Raw genomic sequence first — 19,002 nt, 5'->3', positions numbered from 1 at the left:
AAAAAGAAGTTAAGTGTGATGCTTATTATCATTTTAAGAAAGTCTTAAGTCTTTTTAGTTCATAATTGTCTTGCTTAAACGAACATTCCTTCACCATTTTCATAAAGAATGTGCTAAGTAATTATTAGTTCAACCATATTCATACTCACCCACATTCCAGCACACTCAATGCATTCCACTTACATGTACATAATAGGCATAGTTAATTTAGTCGCATAGTGTGCATGCCCTTATATTGTATAGTTCATCGCAAAAGACATAACATTACATTGGTTTTGAGAAACCACTAAGACCCTGTGTTCGACCCTAACTTACCTAGAAAACATTTATTGATGCTTGCAATTGGACATGATAAAGGAAAACTTGTACGCAATTAGACAAATTGTCACACCCCTTCCCTAGAACACCTCTAGTTAAAGAAGATGGTGTAAAGCTAGCGAATATTTGGTTGAGAAGCGCCGCTTAACACAAGTAGGGCAAGTTAAGGAGTCCTTCATATCTTTAATGAAGGACTTATGTTTGAGAGACGATTATGTGTGCCAGCAAACAGTGTAGTTAAGACAGAGTTATTGACTGAGGCTCATAGCTTTCCATTTTCTATTCATCCAGGTAGTACAAAGATGTATCAGGATATGGAATAAGTTTACTAGTAGCGAAATATGAAGAGAGAAGTGACACACTTTATTAGTAAATGTTTGGTTTGCCAGCAGGTGATGGCACCAAGACAGAAACCAGCAGGTTTGTTGCAACCTTTGAGTGTGCTAGAGTGGAAGTGTGAGAATGTGTCTATGGACTTCAGTACAAGGTTGCTTAGGACCCTAAAGGGTTATACCGTGATTTGGGTTGTTGACAAACTCACGAAGTCAGCACACTTCATCCAATGGAAATCCACTTATACTACCAATAAGTGGATACGGTTGTACATGACTGAGATAGTGAAGCTGCATGGAGTACCCGTATCGATTATTTCTAATAGAGATGTCCATTTCGCTTTTAAGTCTGGAAAGGACTTTAAGTTGTCATGTGTGATAACGTGTATAAATAATCGTTATTACCTCTTTAATTACAATAATAAGGTCAAAACGCATAAGAAGATGCTTGGAACGTGTAAATTACATTGTAAATACATAAATATTTATAAATACATCTTACATAAGTATTATGCATGTTTTACGTGGCTTTCATGTCTAAACGCAAGATGAATAAAAAGGAAGAAACTAGTGAAGAAAAGAAAACATCTTGCGCAAGAGCTGTGATAACGTGTATAAATGCCCGTTATTACAACTTCTTTTATAGGCATAATGAGGTCAAAACACATAAGAAGATGATCAGAACGTGTAACTTACGTTGTAAATACACAAGTATTAGAAATACACTTTACATAAGTATCATGCCTATTTTACACGACCGACATGTATAAATGCAAGATAATGAACCGCGAAAAACATTCCACGAAAGAACTATGCGATGGAAACACATTTGGTGATTAACGTCTCCATGCGAGGAACCACGTTATCACACGAGGAAGGCTCACTAGAGGACAAGAATGGTAGTTGAGTGATGTGACCTTACAGGATCGAAGTCAGCATTGACAATCTAAGAGGAATAGAAGTTTTCCGCCCAAAAGTTTCCTATATAAAGTCTTCTCCTTCATTAAGAAAAGAAGACGCCTGAATAGGTGAAGGCGCCCGAATGGGTGAAGGCGCTCCAATAGGTGAAGATCCTTATATAGGCCAAAACCTAGAGAGATGATGGCAAGGACTAGCCTTACCACCGTGTATACAACATTTTTTCATCTTCTCCAATCATATTGTAAAGTGAGAGTTGAGAGTTTGAGAGGAAAAGAGTCCATCCCTCGTTTTCCTCTGACTTGTAATATTTTTCCATTCTTCTTTCTTATTTTTGCATTTTTGTGTAATATATGTTGTTCATATTGTACACTGGCCAAAGGCCTACATTCTTTATACATATACTACATGTTTATATCTTTTCAATCCATCATTTTTTGATTTCTCATCTGTCAATGTGTTATTAGTAATTAGGGTTGTGATAAGTTCCCGATAAGGAGTCTATCTTATAAGTATTATCGTATTATAATTATTTGAGCTATATTCATCGCTTGGCCAGTGTCAATCGCCAACTACCTGAGAGAGCAAGTAGTAAGAATAAGGCTAATGCGTACAAGGAAGAGTTTGGCAAAAACTCCACCTTAGCGAGATAACTTCCAACATTTGTATCCCAAATGACAAACAAGTGTGAACATTAGACGTTGAGAGTTTGCTGTCCTTAAACGATAAATTTTATAAGTGTTATAAGTGAAATCTTCTAGATACATCTCGCATAATCAAGCGTAGTCATTTGCATCCCGAAAGGTGAGCAAGTGTGACGTCTAAACAGTTCGAGAGAAGGTCACCTTAATCATGGACTGATTATGCAAGTTATATCGCATCGAGGGTCTCGCATTGCTTAATTGTCTAATAATGTGTAGACCTTCTTTCACCTTTCTCTTGCATACAAGTTAGTCCGTCCAATCTTCCATCTTGCCATAATTTATTCCCTTGTGCATGAGTCTCAAGGTGCAAGTAAGTTTTAGTTCTTTATATATATATATATATTAAAAGGTAATATTATTATATAACAATAAGGCCAAGGCACAAGAGTGGAGAACGTAACACTCACACACAGAGGAAGAAATCAAAGAACCAAAAGAAAGAACAACAACAAAAGCAACAAAATTAAGAACAACAACAAAAGCAACAAAATTAAAACCAACAAAAGTACAAAAATGGCAAAACAACCCCACAAAACAGAGAAAGGAACCAAATAGAAGGAATAAACAACCCCACAGCCCGGGGACAAGTAGAGAGAGGAAAGACGAAAAAAAAAGAAAACAAGCTAAATAAGATCCTGAGCATTCACACCAAGAAGTAACATGAGCATGGATACAAGATCGAATGAGCTAAAACAGCAATGGGCTCACGAGTCTAACCACCATAAAGACGATAATTGTACTCCTTCCAGATAAAGTAAATCGTAGCACACCAGAGAACACGCCACAACTTCCTCCTCAAACCCTTTCCAATACCCCGATGACAAATGCAAGACAACTCAACCCCTCAATACCCAATTCTGTGAGAGGAAGTCATAACCTAAAGGACTCTAAACCAAATTTCACACCCAAAAGGACATGAAAAAAAACAAATGATCACAAGACTCACAACCTCCCCCATCCCCCCACAAAGAATGTAAGACAAAAGAATCGACCTATCCCACCGAATTAACCTATCTCAAGTATCCAATTTGTCTCTAATGGCCAACCAAGTGCAAAAGGGATGCTTGGGAACATTCTCTTACCCCACAGTAAACCCGACCAACAAACCCTAACACTACGAGGACGAATAGTATCCCATGCACTAACAATAAAAAAAATCATCATGACGACCAGGAACCCAAACTCACCTATCCCAACACTACAACACGGACTACACACTAAACTTTATCCTATAAATTAAAGAATTCCATAGAAACATGCAGCCACCTCCATTCCCCTTCCAAACCAATGAACTCAGCGAGCCTAGCCTCCTGTGGACTCGCCACATTATAAACCAAACTATTGAAGGATATGATCAGCCTGCAACCATAGATCCAACCACACTCTACAACGCCCTACCATCCTCCACCTTCATCCTAACATGCTCTTTCAGATTATCTCACTTATGCAAGATAGCCTGAAGACACCAAGACCGACCAATCTCAGCATTGACCGCCTACAACGACCTCCCCTTAAGAATATAAGCCTTCACCCAAGCAACCCACAGAGAAACCAAATTCGCCAGAAGCAACCAAAAAATCTTCATCATACTCGCAATATTCCAAGAAGGCCCATCACGGATAGCAAGCCCACCCTCCTCAAAAGGAAGACACACCTCAGCCCACGCCACCTTAGCACCTCCTCTACCTTCCTCCTTACCTCTTCAAAGATAAGACCTTAGGATTTTATAGATCTCATAATGCACACTCACAGGCAGCACAAACACACTAGCTCAGTAAACCTAAAGACTACGAAGCACAGAACGAATAAGCTGAAGTCTACTAGCAAACTATAATATCTAGCAAACCAAGAACAAATTTGGCTTATAATCCGTTGAATAAGAGGAGCACAATCAGCAGGTCGTAACCGCCCATGAAGTAAAGCAAGCCTAAGATAATGAACCAGATGCCCAAGGACAAAACCCAATTTGGCAGCTAAACGGGAAGCTTCCTCACTATTAACCCCTGCAACAAAAATAGAACTTTTTCCAAGATTTGCAAACAACTCTGAAAGCTCACCAAACTTCCAAAGAGTCTTGTTGATAAAACTCAGAGGGGACTCATGAGCTGTACAAAATATCGTAAGATCATGTGTGAAAGTACATTCTCACAATGTTGGTGAAACTGGAAACTCTGAGGAGGCCAATTCAACATACAAGAGAGAACCTCCATAACCATCACAAAAATGAAAGGAGATAAAGGATCACCCTGTCGCAAACCTTTCCTCCCATAGAAAAAAACCCCTCCAAAGAGCCATTAATCATAATGGAGAACATCGGGGATGTAACACAAGCTCTAAGCCAACTCACAAACCTCAAGGGGGTGCCAATAATCGTTAACAAGCCAAAAAGAAAGTCCTAGTTAACAGAATCATAAGATTTTTTAAGATCAACTTTCATAGTATACCGAGGCTTACCAGAGTTAGTATGATAACTCCCAACTAGCTCTTGACAAAGAAGTATATTATGAATAATACTTCTCCTAGGAATAAAGGCAAACTGATTACCACTAAAAAAAGAAGGAAGCCACACATGGAGCCTATCCGCCAAAATATCATATCGCATCAATCTTTCTTTATGCTTAAAAAATCATTTTATTTTGCCAAGGATCTCAAATCATTCTCTACGCTTGGTCTCATTACCTTGCGTTTAGACTACTGTATTAATAACATCCAAGAACATACAAATTCGTCCTTGTTGCTAAGACTGCTAAGCCTTATACGCTCCTTTTAACACATAAGTCAACTTCTTATAATCATGTAACCCGTACACACTATGGTGGCCTTGACTCTTTATGTACACATAAAAGTTAGCATCATCTCAAAGAAACATAGTATTTAAATCAAACTTTAACATTATAAATTATGCTTGAAAACATAACTTTTAATAGAAATCTCTTTGAAACATTCTAATTTGAATTAATCTTTCAAATCAGTAAAGAGAAATCATAATAAAAAAATTTAACATAAATTCATTTGAGAGAAAAACACTCACCAAACTTTACTAAAGAAGTTATTATTCTTCTTCTCGCAAGCATCTTTTCGTGTGGCTAAACCAGTAGCACTTCAACATTTCAACAAAACTCTCATCATCCCCTCCTTAGTTACCAAATCTTCTTATTTATAGAGCCCTTAAACTAACTTAGTCGTGCATAAAGTGTTCTTAGCTTACCTGGATAAAACTTCACACGTGTAAATTTAATATTCAACATATTCATGCTTAAATTCTTAATCTTACACGTTAACCTTTGTCAAATCAGATTTAACAATTTCATCTCCAGACCTTACTTTTTGCCCAGCCCAAATCGCGAATAACTTCAACCACTTAACATTTCTCGCAAATAACCTTATCTCATGGTTATATTTTTACTATAAGAAACCTTCCACGTGAACTAACCAACTTTTACTTGCATAGAACTCTTATCGCGAACTTAAACTCCAAGGCTTTCTTGCAGACTTTTTCGCGAAACACATAGTTCTTCTCGCGAAGACCACCCAAAACTCCTATTCTAACACTCAAAACTTTCACTTGTTAACTTACGCGAAGACTTTTTCTCTTCTTATCGCTTAATCATTTATGTGGATTTATTCAAACACCAAATTCTTCATAAAATAAATTTTCTTTAGAGAAAGTATTCAAAAGAAGAAAATTCTTGAGAGACTCTAGGAGAGGAAAAAAATTATTTAGAGAGAATCTCTACCAGGAAAAAAATTCTTTGAAGAAAATCTCTACAAAAGGTGGTTTTTTTACTTATTTCGATTCGTTACTTCTTTATTTGTTTTTTTTTCTTTTTATCCAAATCAACCTAATCCCACAATGAAATAAAACTTAGCTAGAGGTTGCATTTGGTAGGAATTTACTTCCAAGGATCTGTACCACATACAACCGTTAATTTTCTTTGGGATTTGAATCATTATTTTTTTTTTCTTCTCTCTAAGAAATAGGGAGAAATAATGAGATATAAGGAAAATGTTCGTTTTTTATTTATCGTTATTTCATTATCATTACTTTTTTAAATCCCAACTATTGAACACTTTTTTCCTCTAAAACATAAGGAGAAAGAACGAGGAATAGAAATTTTTTTATTGTTATTATATTAAAAAAAACTTAATATTGTTATTATTATTATACTTATTTTTTTTCTTTTATAACTTATTATTGTTGTTAGATCAAATTTACACTCTTTGTTTGATGGTTTTCCTGAAAATACTAAGATTAATAGGTATAACATAATATACTTCCTATATATATTATCATCCAACAATTAAATTCTAAAGAAATAAAGGAAAATGAGCTGCCCTAAATTTTAGTTACAATATTTGTATTTCTACTCATGTAGTTGATTAAAAGTTAAAGGTACTGATATATATATGTACTGATATATGTACTGATCATATTATGGTTAAGGTCGATCCCAAATGCTGAAGTTCTGCGTTGGTTTGGATTCTATGAGATTGGCTTTAAATTGTTATGACCTCCCCCCTACACTACACCCATTTAGCTGTAGATTCCAATGGTTCTTAAAATGCTATCTCTATATTCTTCTAACTTTGTTACTTTTTTTTCCTTCTTTAAGTTTACAGTACATGATTTTGCACAACACAGCTCGGCTTTTGAAATGATTATATAATAGTAATATCAACTCATACCACCTAGCTGAGACAAAATCTACTGATCATCCATTATCACATCAAGTATAGCAGCGTAGATATTTGTTTTGGAACATGATTGGTAGATGTATTAACTAGTTCTTGTTACAAAATTCATTCTTCCCATGTGTAAGGGTGCTTACTGGGGATGAACCATTTCCCAGCCAATTCTAATTGCTAGGGAAACTTGAAATGTCTTACATTGTAGTTGGAAAGTGGATTCTTTCACTGTAGTACTCAAGCTTCGATTTAGATTTGATTCTTGAATTCTTTCAAATTTTTTTGTGATATTTTTTTATCCTTTTGTTTGTAGAGTACCTTCTGATTTGGGGATGTTTAGAACCCCTTTCATTTTTGCATTTTGTTGTAGGGGTCGTTTTTGCTTCAAAAATTATATATATGGTGAAACTAACTATGAAGTTTCATGAAGTATTTAAAGCTTAGAAAGACAACTATATTATTGAGAGTCAACAAGTAGTTCAAGGTTATTGTAAATGAAAAAAAATATTTAGAGATTTATTATACTTTTAAAAATATTAATTATAATATTGTAGTTTTTAATAATTTTAAAATATTTTGTTTTCTCTCTCCTTTGTCTTGGGCTAAATCCAAGATGTTTCATTCTCTCACCAATTTCGTTATTTTCTAAATTTATAATTGTATGAAAATTTATGTAAATTTATAATTATTAAAAATATGATGTATTATTTTAATTATTAATAAAGACATGTAATAAAAAAATTAATCGAAAATTAAAATATTTTTTAACCAACAAATTACATCGATGAGAGAAAAGAAATATTTAGTTATTTAAATATTGTAGTTTGAGATGTATTATAGTTGGAAAAAAATTTAGTTTTTGCCAACAAGAGTTTAACTCAACTCGCACTTGTATGTTCTTGTGGATAAAAAACATATAAAATACTAGAACGAGACTCTAATATTAAGCCAAGTTTAAAAATTAGATATATATATAACTATAAAAAAAATCATAAAGATGAGACTTTTAGATTTGAAGAGAAATTAAATTTTTATGCAAAGCATCGAAGTGAGATGTTCGTAAAATTGGTGATCTGTTGATACTTCTTCAAATATGGACATTGGAAACGATTTTCCACAACAACTCGACAACTTAGACATGCAAACAATAATCTACTACCTGACATCAACCAAACGATAATCTACTACCTGGCATCAACCAATCAAATTTCGTAATTATAACTTTTATTATATAAGTTATAAATTTTTATTATAATAATTTGTTATCAATTTTAATGGTTGCATTTTGAAGTGGATTCGAAACGTATTACTCACAATAAAAAAAAATAATAATATAATAATAAAATAATTTAAAAAATATATAAAAATTCATCTTAAAGCATATAATACGCCGATGTAAGGGTTTTCCCTCAAAGTTTTTTCCATGACATCGAGGTAACCTTTTCCCGATGCGACATAATTGTCCGACGTGAGGAGGTGATGTCTGGCTTACCCCATTGTCGACGTAATCTTCACGTCAGCATCAACGACGTTGAGGATAATACACGTCCGACGTCGTTCCTTTAGCGCATCGACCAAAGTTCTCTTGACGTCTTACTTTCGACGTTCTGGCTTATGGGGTTTTTTTTTTCATTTTTTCTGACGCACTACCGCATTGTCAATACCCATTATCCTTGTAGCGATATTATGATTAAGAGATTATCTATCGTCTTCATACATGAATGTGGGTCCATATACAAGTATATATACGTTGTCAATACCCATTTTTTCTGTCTCCATGCTTTCAAATCTGAACGTGTAATCTAGAGACACTGTGTATACGTACGTGCATTAGCTTTTTTTTGTTCAATTCTTTTTCTTTTTTAAGTTTGACCTTTAATCTTAGCTAGAATTTATAGATTAAAATCAATTGTTCTTCTGCTCGGAACTAATGGTGTTTGTTTTTCTGTTATTGTTATGTGCATGTTTCTTGAGAACTATCACATTTTGAATCAAGAAAAACATGCTGACTTCTTGCGGCGGAAGAGAATGGATCCATACAAGTATAGACCTGATATAGTTCATGGGGTGAGTATAAAAAATTATCTTCAAAAGAGCAAAAGATGAAAATCCTCTAATATTGATACCACACTTTAGAATAGTAATGTTGAAAAAAAACCAACAGAATGGACTTGGTTTTTTATGAATTCTGAAATTCCATCTTTCCACCTAATCTAAAACTTTTCCTCAAAGTTTCACAATCTATTATTGAATCATGTTTTCCTTTGACCTTTAATAGAACTATCCTAAGCAAACACTTCGTAGTTTTGTGATGTTCTCTTTTGAACAAAATATAATCTTTAATTTTTCTTATGACAGGCTCTTGTCCATATCATGTATTCTCGAATTCGTATGGCTGGATTAGTTCAGGCAGTATTCATAAGAACTGATGAAGGAATTCTCATCAAAGTTGACCCTCGTACTCGAATACCAGAATCATTGGACGAGCTGTTTTGTGATATGGTGTGTTAGTTGTTCTTGCTTAGCAGAATACTAGTAGCTAGTTACGTGAATGAAACTAGTTCTTATGATGCTTCTATTTAAATTTCTTACATATGATTATTGTAGCTCAATTGTTGCAAAAGCTTAGCACTAAAGCCAAAGGCAACTGTGGAAAACTATTGCAAGTGGTAAAAAATCCTGTGATCCAATACTTACCTGTCAATTGCTTGAAGATCGGTGAGCTAATATATTTTGAAAGATTGATTAATTTATAGAAGTTTTTGTAACCTTGAATAATGACAATAATCCAGGTCTTTCCTCAAGTTCCAAAAAAGTTGTTGAACCACGAGATTACCTCAAAACGTTTAGCAACGACGTCAATCTAGTATTTGTGGTAATTACTCATCAGACACCGTAAAACTCTCCAATTTCTCATATTATGCATCAACTATCAAGCACTCTTTCCATTCTCATCATTTGGAGAGAAAACTAAATGATTATTATGTATTCAGATTGGAGCAATGGCTCATGGCAAAATTGACAATGAAAACATAGATGAATTGATATCAGGTTAGCCTTTTGTAAGTTCTTTAGATGATTGTTTATCCCTTTAAATTAGCCTATAACAAAAATAACAAAAGTAGTTTAAATTTGTTGAAAATGATCTTCAAACACTGATTGTTTTCACTGGTTTGCATGCAGTTTCTGGATATCACTTAAGCGCTAGAGTTTGTCTACGCATGATATACGAGAGCTTGGGTACGAAATATGGAATCTGGTGACTTCTCACATCCTTGTATAGCCGCCCATACTAAGCTATGCAACATCATCAATTAGGGAATGCCTCTAATTGTATAGTTATCGTTTATTCATGTATATTTAGGTTGGTTCTTGTCGTATTAGTTTATGGATCATTTTTGTATACTTGTACTAGTCAAATTTCCATTTCAATGCTCAGTTTCATTTTATTTTCAGAAAAAAATTGTATCATCAATTTACTCGGGGTTAGAGAATTCAAACATGTAATTTATTTTATTGGTTGATAATATTTGCTTTTAACTTGTGAGTTATACTCAAGTTGGCTTCTACATTTTAGGTTTGATGTTGGTTTCTAGTTGGGCTTCCATTTTTATGCTTCTATCTTTTAAGATTGGTCTCTAGTTGTGTTCTCTTACTTTAAAATCGTACTCATCATTTGAATCGGTCCGGTTTGGTTCTTCAGTTCGGTTCGAGTTTTCTCACCCACAGTTCTTACTCTTAAGGCAGGTGTTGTTAGCCATTAAAATCATATCATATCTTATGTTTTAAATTTGATTGAGACTTGAATTTTGATTTTGAGTTATGTTAACAATTTGATGCTTTTATTGTATCTAAATTTTGAATTTTTTATTGTAAAATTATATAAAATAAAGATAAAAACATTTAAAAATACACTATCTCATGGTATAAACTCAAGCACTGAAAAGACGACTCTTCTAATATAGTTTCGACAAGAATGAAGTAGTACGTTTTTTTTAAGAGAGATACAAATTCAAAGTATTTAAGGGATAAATATTGTCTTATGTTTTGTTTTTTCCATTTATTTATTTATTTTGAGTTTAGCAAACACATGAGTTAAAATAATTTTTAATTTTGGCTGGGAGTAAATGTTTTGTATTATTATTTTAGTTTGAGCAAATGGTTTGCATATTTGATACTCTTTGGTTACACTAGTAGAAAAGTGGTCTACTATGACAGTTGTATACATCCCAAATTGAAAGGAGAAAAGAAAAAACTGTCACAAAAGCTAAAAAACCGCGTTTTTGGCGGGAAAAGACGGAATTTTTTGGATTTTACTTTCCGTGATTATTTGGTGTCATAAAAGATACAAACAATATTTTATTTAATTTATTTTAAATAAAAAATTTATTAAAATCAGATTTTTTCCTTTTTTATTTCCTAATTCTAAAAACATTAAATAATTTATTTATTAAAATAAAACATCTCCAAAACTCTTTCTCTACCTCCTCCTCCTCTTCTTCTTCTCTTCTTCTTCTTCTATGTGGAAGATCCACACGTCGCCCCTCTTCGATTTGTCCTCCCTTCTGCTAACCATCTCTCTCCCTCTCTCACGTACGCCGGATAAGACTAGACTTTCGGTCAACAACGCGCGAAATCCCTCTCTTTCTCTCCTTCAACCATAGTTTTGCTTTTATATGAGATATGTGTTTGTTTTATCTACCATCCTATTCAATATTGTTGTTTACAATCATTTTTCTAATTTGAATCTACATTTTTTCTTTATGGTTGGCTATGTGATGAAACATTTTGGTAGCTTACAATGTGTTTGATGAAATGCCTCAATGATGCATTTGGGTAGCTTACAATGTGTTTGATGAAATGCCTCAGTGAAACATTTGGTTGATTTTTGATTGATATTTGTTCGTTCGAATTAGGAAATCAAGGCCAAGGGAGATGTCATGGCTATGGGCTGAAGCTTTGAGAAAAAGATAATGAAAAATGAAATGTGAGATTTTAAACTTTGATGGTGTGTAGGGTCTTTTTGTTTGTCTATGCATTTTCCAAGTGAATTTTAGTACTTTTGATTTTTCTATTGATATTTTGTTTATTCTTGCTATTGAGTTGCTTTGATTGAAGGATAGAGGGAAGTGATTATTGATAATTATAGGTATGTTCTCTCTCCCTTTCTTACAATAAGGATACTAGCAACAAAAATTACTACATGTTCTATATTGAAAGGAACAAGATGAAGAATCTCTTTTGTGTTATCAGATTTGCTAAACATCACTTGAAATCAAAATGCCAATATCCCTAAGAAGCACGTCAAGAAAAGAAAGAAAAGTGAAGCGAATGTCAAGGAAAACTAGGGGTTGTGAGATCTTGTGAGCATCAAAACTGAAGTTGCAATGGTCATTGAGTAGGGTAGTGGAGTATGATAGGAAGCAAAGAACTGGAATTTTTTTAAGGTTTTTAAGTTCAATCTTAGGGTTTTCACTCATATATATATATGGACATCCTTGAGGAATTGGTGTAGCAGTTGGTTGAGGTAGAAGACCAGGGACAATCCTCATTCGTGAAGAAGCTATTCACGCCTCATTCGTAAAGAAGCTATTCACGCTACTTGCTTGACCTCTAATTTGTTTAAGGGTTTAATGGTGGAAATATATTTACATCCTATAGAACAATTTTGAAAACAAAAAAAGTCTTCAATATAAAACTACCTCGATCAACACACAATAAATTGGCCATACACGCGTGATAACTTGTAGAAATACAAGTTTATATCTTTTTATGTAAAATAATGAAGTCTAATCGCATGAGAAAAGAAGAACACAAGGAAAAAAAATAGGCGATTTGATTAATCTATGAATAACATTATACAAAAGAACCCCATCCCTGTTTTATTGCGTTTTAATGCTTTTATTGCAGGATTTTAGGCAAAAGAAGTGAAGCTTGATGATTTAATGTTTACACGAGGAGACAAGTTCAACCAATGTTGCGACAAGCAAGCAAGCTAGGGAATATGAGGCACTAACAGACAAATTTGGTTGGCGCGAAAGTCAGATAAAAGGACGTCTGCGCAACATTGATACAACTTTTCAGAACATTAATTATGCGTGGGATGTTATGTCAACATCACTCCTCGCCCATCTTCTCCCTTTCCTGAGTTTTAGTTGAGAGTTTAGAACACAAGAGAGAGAGAGTTCATCCCATCCATCTTTCCTCTCACCGCATAGGCAAAAAATCAGAGCCAAAGAGGATGAGAAATCATATTTTGAGGCGTAACACCTTCTTCTGTATTTCATTTTGTATTTTTATTGTATTGTTTTATAAGATGTACCTCATGGCCAAGAGGCCAAAGGTTATTTTATTAAGAGCAATGCATTTCTTCTTCCATTCCCCAAAATTTCGGTTGCTTTTCATATTCAATATGTTTGACTAACTTACTAGTAATGAAATGTGTTTTTAATACCAAGAAAATTGTCACTGCAAGAAAAATGGTCTACGACGACAGTTATTTTTGCCATAAATAAAATCCATGACAGTTTTTTACAGTCATAGAATTGCCTGTAAAGGAAAGACTATCTATGACAGTTTTAAAAAATTGTCACAATAAGTGTTTTATGACAGAAAATAACTGTCATTATTTAATATTTTATGACAACAAATAACTGTCATTAACCCATGCATATTAGAGCAATTATCTGTCATCCTTTTGCATATTGATGACGGTTATAAAATGTCACGAATTCGTATAATATGACATTTTTTTCTATCAAGAATATGTAAATATTATGACAGTTTTTATAAAATTAAATGTCATTGTTGCAATATTGACGATAGTTATAAAATGCCACGAATTCAAATAATTTGACATTTTTTTCTGTCAAAAATAATTTTACCTTGATGGATTATACTGAATTGAGAATGTTGAACTCACTGAATTTGAGGATGGTTGATTGTTATGTTAAAGTATAGGTAGTGTATTGTTGACTGAATTGACTGAATTGACTGAACTGAGGTGGATGATGCTTATGTATAAGTTTATCTATTCAAGGAAACCGTTATGCTAATGAATGATTTATGTACTGATATGAGTAAATTGATTGTATATGTGTTGGACTAAAATGATTATATGATGATGGTAGCTTGGACTGCATTTGGAGTTGACTGTTTAAGATGTTTAATAGAACTGAGATGGGGATTGACTGATAAGTAGATATAAATATGATGACCGATGTTTAGTATGGTTGACTGAACTGTGATGTGTACTAGTGTTTGTTTTTTACTAATGATATGTAGTAAAGGAGAAATGTCGATAGTTTTAATTGTGATTTGATGTGATTGTTATGAATTGTTAGAATGATTGAAGAGAAATTGTTAGCTTTATCTATGGGATAGTGTGTCTTGCAGGTGTGCCATAGGATCACCACTTGTTGTGCATCCTTCGGGAGCACTAGACTGATGAGTGCATCCTTCGAGAGCACTAGACTGATATATGCATCCTACGGGTTCACGAGATTGTTATAATGCAGGGTAACTCCCATTAGAAAGTTAACAGTTTTTATCCCTAGCAAGACCAGTAGTGGGTCTCTTATTGGGTATAATTATACTTACCCCTTTCATGTTTAATTTTTTTCAGGTAAAGGTAATACGAGAGGTAGACCGACGAGGGACAAAAAGGACACGTGATCGCGATGGGGAAAACTTTCGTTCAAAATTGCTTCCACTTAATGTTTTTACTGTTTTCCAGTTTTGAGGATTTAAAATGAGCTTCATGTTTAGAATATAGTTTGGTTCTAAGTAATTTATAAACGATGCTTTTGAAATTTTATTTGTTTAAAATAGGGCCCGAATAAAGATTCTTTGATGTCTATTTGATTTTTAATAGATTTTTACGAGCTTTTATGTTTTAAAGGAGTGTCCTTGTATTAAAGTAATGACCTCAGCTTAGTTCAAAAAGTTGACTCGTTACAGACTTTCTTGGAAATTTCCTCGAGCAACTTTTCTAAGAAACATATGGAATTAGGAACTTCCACCAAGTAAAGCATATGTTCTTCGAGTTCTACTAATCGTTCATTATGGGCTTTGTTTGTATGTTTCACAATTGATATCTGTCTGTCTTTAACTATCAACTAACTAATTTGGCTCTGATTCCACTTGTTACAATCGCAACCTTTCAAACTCAAGACGAGCGATTGTGCGGCACTTGTTTGACTCAGTCAACAAGTCAACCGATCGAAATCCACGAACAAACTCACGATATGATTCAACCTCTCATCACGTTCTTGAAAAATATTTTAGAAAACGTCAAAGAGAAATAAATTTATTGAAATTGTTGTTAAATCAAACATTGAAAGACTGTCAATTGCAACGAAAAGCTTAGATTGCAAAGAGCGCGACAAGACTTGGGTGGGGATTCAACTACTATGCCTCCCTTAGAGTACATTTTGAACTTTTTCATCTCTAGTAGGCTTGCATATGAAAAAGCTGAAACGTCATACTATAGAGTTTCAAATTGTTGAGGCAATCTCAGTAAACTGTCAAACGAAATACAGATAGGTTGGATGACAAAAAAAGTTTACCTTGAATACATTCAACAAATTGTTGAAACAAAGATGCAAACAGAACATAAACCTCAACAACGCGATAATCGTGGTACGTGAAAGTTTCGATCCATGTACCGTAAAAAATAGTCTTAACTCGTTGTAAAGTCATAACAAAAAACTTATTGGTCACAGTTCTACTGTTGTCTTTTAGTTGTTTAACATACACAACTTTTTAAAATGCTAAAAGATGTATGACATAAAATTTAATTAACATACAAATCATGTGTTAAACAAATAAGATATAGTCTAAAAATTTTAATACAACATGAAAATAATAAAAACGAGTAAGATAAATATAGATATTTTGAAATCTTATTAAAAATACATATTTTTGAAAAGTTATTAAAAATACATTTTTTCAAAATCTAACTAAAAAAGATATTAACAAATTATAAATATATATTTCTGAAACCTATATAAATAAATATAGATATAATCGTTTAATACAACTTTAAAATAAAACACACTGAAACAAACTTCAATTTAGTCTTCGAGAAATTAACACTTTTTTTTTTTTTTTTTTGTATTTAGGTTACTTGTGTAAAAAGATATTCTACAAAATTTTCAAAATTCAAAAGAAGGATAATTAAACTTTTTTTCCCTTCCGAAGATACCTTATTTTCGGAGTAAGCATGATAGATCAAGAAACCAAATCAACCTATCAAAATCGACTGAATTGAAGGTAATCTGTTAAAGACAAGGAAGCACTTGGGTGAATTCTTCTCAAACTAAACAACTTCAAAGGCTTAAACCAATCAACCGATCGACTGACCAACAACCAGTTTGTACTTCTTAATGATTGAGATCGATTTGAACATTTACTTAGTACAAGATCGTTCAGATTGGGTACAAGATCGTTTATACTGAGTACAAGATCGTTTAGACTTGGTATGAGATCGTTTAAACTTGCAACGAGATTGTTTAGACTGGGTACAAAATCAATTTTTCATGCACGTGTGACCGATTAATCACTAGGTATTTTTGTTATTTCACGTTGTGGGCTTACTCGCTTTTTTCATTCTTAAAATTATTCTATATGATGTAAATATTTTCGCGCTTTGTTCTATTTTTAAAGTTTGAAAATTGATCGAGACATTGTTGCAATTATTTAATGACATGGCGATACCCATTAATTTTATTCCCCTCTCAAATTGGAAGGACTCATAAGATTGGTGTAACAACTAAAATAGATGTTCATGCTTCAATTCAATTCAATTAGTGATTCATAAATTTCAAATTTGAACGTCAAAAATAAGTTGTCGTGTTAATATACCAAAACTATTTTAAATATATCTAAATTATAATTTAAAAGAAGAATTCTCGAAAATAACAAAATTAACCAAAATTTAAATTTTATCATTAAATCGATCCGTTCCTTTACTTGATTATTAGATACATTGATAAATATCAACTAAAGTCTATCAATAATAATAGTGTCCAACTTAATTTATGATTTATTACAAAATGATTATTTTAAAATTTATATGAGTCAAATTGTTATTTATGTTAATTCGAATTATTCGATATATATTTAAAAATAAACAAATTCAAAAAGACCAATATTTTATCATAGAATAACAAAAAAGTACACTTAAAATTCTAAAAATGAAAGATCCGTTTGGATTGAATTAAGAACAGAATGAATTCAATAATACATTTCCTCTTAAACATTTTTTAAAAATGAATTTAAAATTTAAAACTTTTTTACAAGGAGTTTGATTTTTAAAGATTTCTTCCGATAGATTATTTTATAAATAAATTTTTTAAAAAATATATTATTTTAATTGGCCAAACACTACCATTTTTTCAAAATAGTTTTTTTGGACAAAATTAAACACTTTAGAATCTGAACTAAATACCAACTTTAAAAAAAATGTGACAGAGAAGATGGTTTTTTTTTCCATGTTTTGAATGTTACAACCCAAAATACTATCTTTTTCACATATTTAGGATTAATATCTATTAATTATTAATTAATTGGTTAATTTTCATAAATATAACAAAATATCAAAACATTTACGACTCGTATAACTCATGAAGTAAACCATTTTTTAATAAATATTTTAGATTTGTCTTTGTCGTTTTTGAATTTTGTGTGGCTCTGATTTCTTTATTTTCTTTTTCTTATGCAATTTTTTTATATTTTTTTAAATCATGACCGTTGTTATGAAATTATTATTATTATTTTTCATTATATTTTTGCTATTATTATCTTTGTTTTCAATTAATCATCAACCTTGCTTTTTGTTCAATATGTCATAGATAGAGATGAATTACATGATTGTTTACCATAGCTTTTCAAAACCATCGTTTATCACAAGTATCATGAATTACACGATTGTTTACTAGGGCTTTTCAAAACCATCGTTTATTATGAACTATTTGATCGGATATCATGAACTACACGATCGTGTACTATAAACTACACACAATCATGTATCACAATCTACAGGATCGTTTACTAGATCTTTTTCAAAACCATAGTTTATCATGAACTAACAATTGTGCATCACGAACTATGCAATTGTATATAATTTCTTACACAACCTCGTATCATAATCGTTTAGAAGAAGAATTACATGCGTCTATGTGGCTGGTGTTGATACTACTTACACGATAATGTACCGTGATCATTTAAAAGAAGAATTACACACGAGCGCATGACCGATTATTATGTCTTGACTTGAACATTTTTAAAATTTTTATTTTGACATTTTGTTATATATTTTTTAAAAAAGATTCCTAATTAATTTGTATATATATATATATATAGAAGTATAATGAGTTAAGCATTATGCATTAAGGTAAGAATTGATTGATAACTTTCATTTTCACAAACCAAATCAAAATGCATATTTTTGTTTTTCATTATTAATTATAATTAAATGGACAGTTGAGGTTGAGGGTCAAATTTAAGTTCCGATGATAATGAGATGACGTACAAGAGAAATCATTCATTGACCAAAAATTCTCCATTTTTATCACATCACTTAATACTTTTAACTCAAAAACACGGTTCGATCGATTCGGTTCGATTCATTTTCATTTTTATTTTTCAAATACTAAATTTTCTTTTTTATGTCGTTACAATCATAAATCTAATTGATTTTTTTATTATATTTATTTAAATATTTTATAAACGTAATTTGTTTCTTTATACCATTATCATCTAGGATTATTTAGTCTCGATGACGATTATTGTAAGTATGGTACTTTCATAATTCTCTCTAACAATATCAATAAATGTATGATTACAAAATACAACTAACTAAATTTAACGAGTAAAACATAATCTTAATCTAAAAAGTTATTTGAAATTAAAGAGAATACTTTTTAAATATATACATAGGATGATTTTTATTTATTTATTTACTTTGGTGGAAATTCATTGTTCATACAATAATGATTTAAATCATGCCTTCTAGAGATAACATTAGGTCATGTCTTAGGTCA

General features: G+C 32.2%; 2 protein-coding genes and 1 long non-coding RNA gene across 3 annotated transcripts; 2 read left to right on the top strand and 1 right to left on the bottom strand.

The window, feature by feature from the left end:
• Positions 1-3,767: 3,767 nt before the first annotated feature.
• LOC105436253 lies at positions 3,768-4,482 on the bottom strand. The gene is made up of 3 exons (XM_011661439.1): positions 4,467-4,482; positions 4,071-4,377; positions 3,768-3,972 (listed from the first exon to the last, which is right to left on the bottom strand). The coding sequence occupies exons 1-3, from the start codon at positions 4,480-4,482 to the stop codon at positions 3,768-3,770; spliced, it is 528 nt and encodes a 175-aa protein (XP_011659741.1).
• Positions 4,483-8,986: 4,504 nt separating this feature from the next.
• On the top strand, positions 8,987-10,221 carry LOC101206369 (ribosomal RNA small subunit methyltransferase NEP1-like). Its single transcript, XM_031889216.1, has 6 exons — positions 8,987-9,025; positions 9,317-9,464; positions 9,566-9,676; positions 9,751-9,833; positions 9,952-10,009; positions 10,142-10,221. Exons 1-6 carry the CDS (start codon positions 8,987-8,989, stop codon positions 10,219-10,221), a joined length of 519 nt encoding a protein of 172 aa, XP_031745076.1.
• A 1,730-nt stretch (positions 10,222-11,951) lies between these two features.
• Positions 11,952-13,393, top strand: LOC116405056. Its single transcript, XR_004218110.1, has 2 exons — positions 11,952-12,107; positions 12,869-13,393. It is a non-coding gene; the product is annotated as an uncharacterized LOC116405056 (long non-coding RNA).
• The last annotated feature ends 5,609 nt before the right edge of the window (positions 13,394-19,002 follow it).

Source organism: Cucumis sativus, chromosome 7 (genome assembly GCF_000004075.3).
Source record: "Cucumis sativus cultivar 9930 chromosome 7, Cucumber_9930_V3, whole genome shotgun sequence".
NCBI classification, from domain to species: Eukaryota; Viridiplantae; Streptophyta; class Magnoliopsida; order Cucurbitales; family Cucurbitaceae; genus Cucumis; species Cucumis sativus.
The sequence above is the reverse complement of the archived record's forward strand: the minus strand, read 5'-3'. Positions and strand labels throughout refer to the sequence as shown.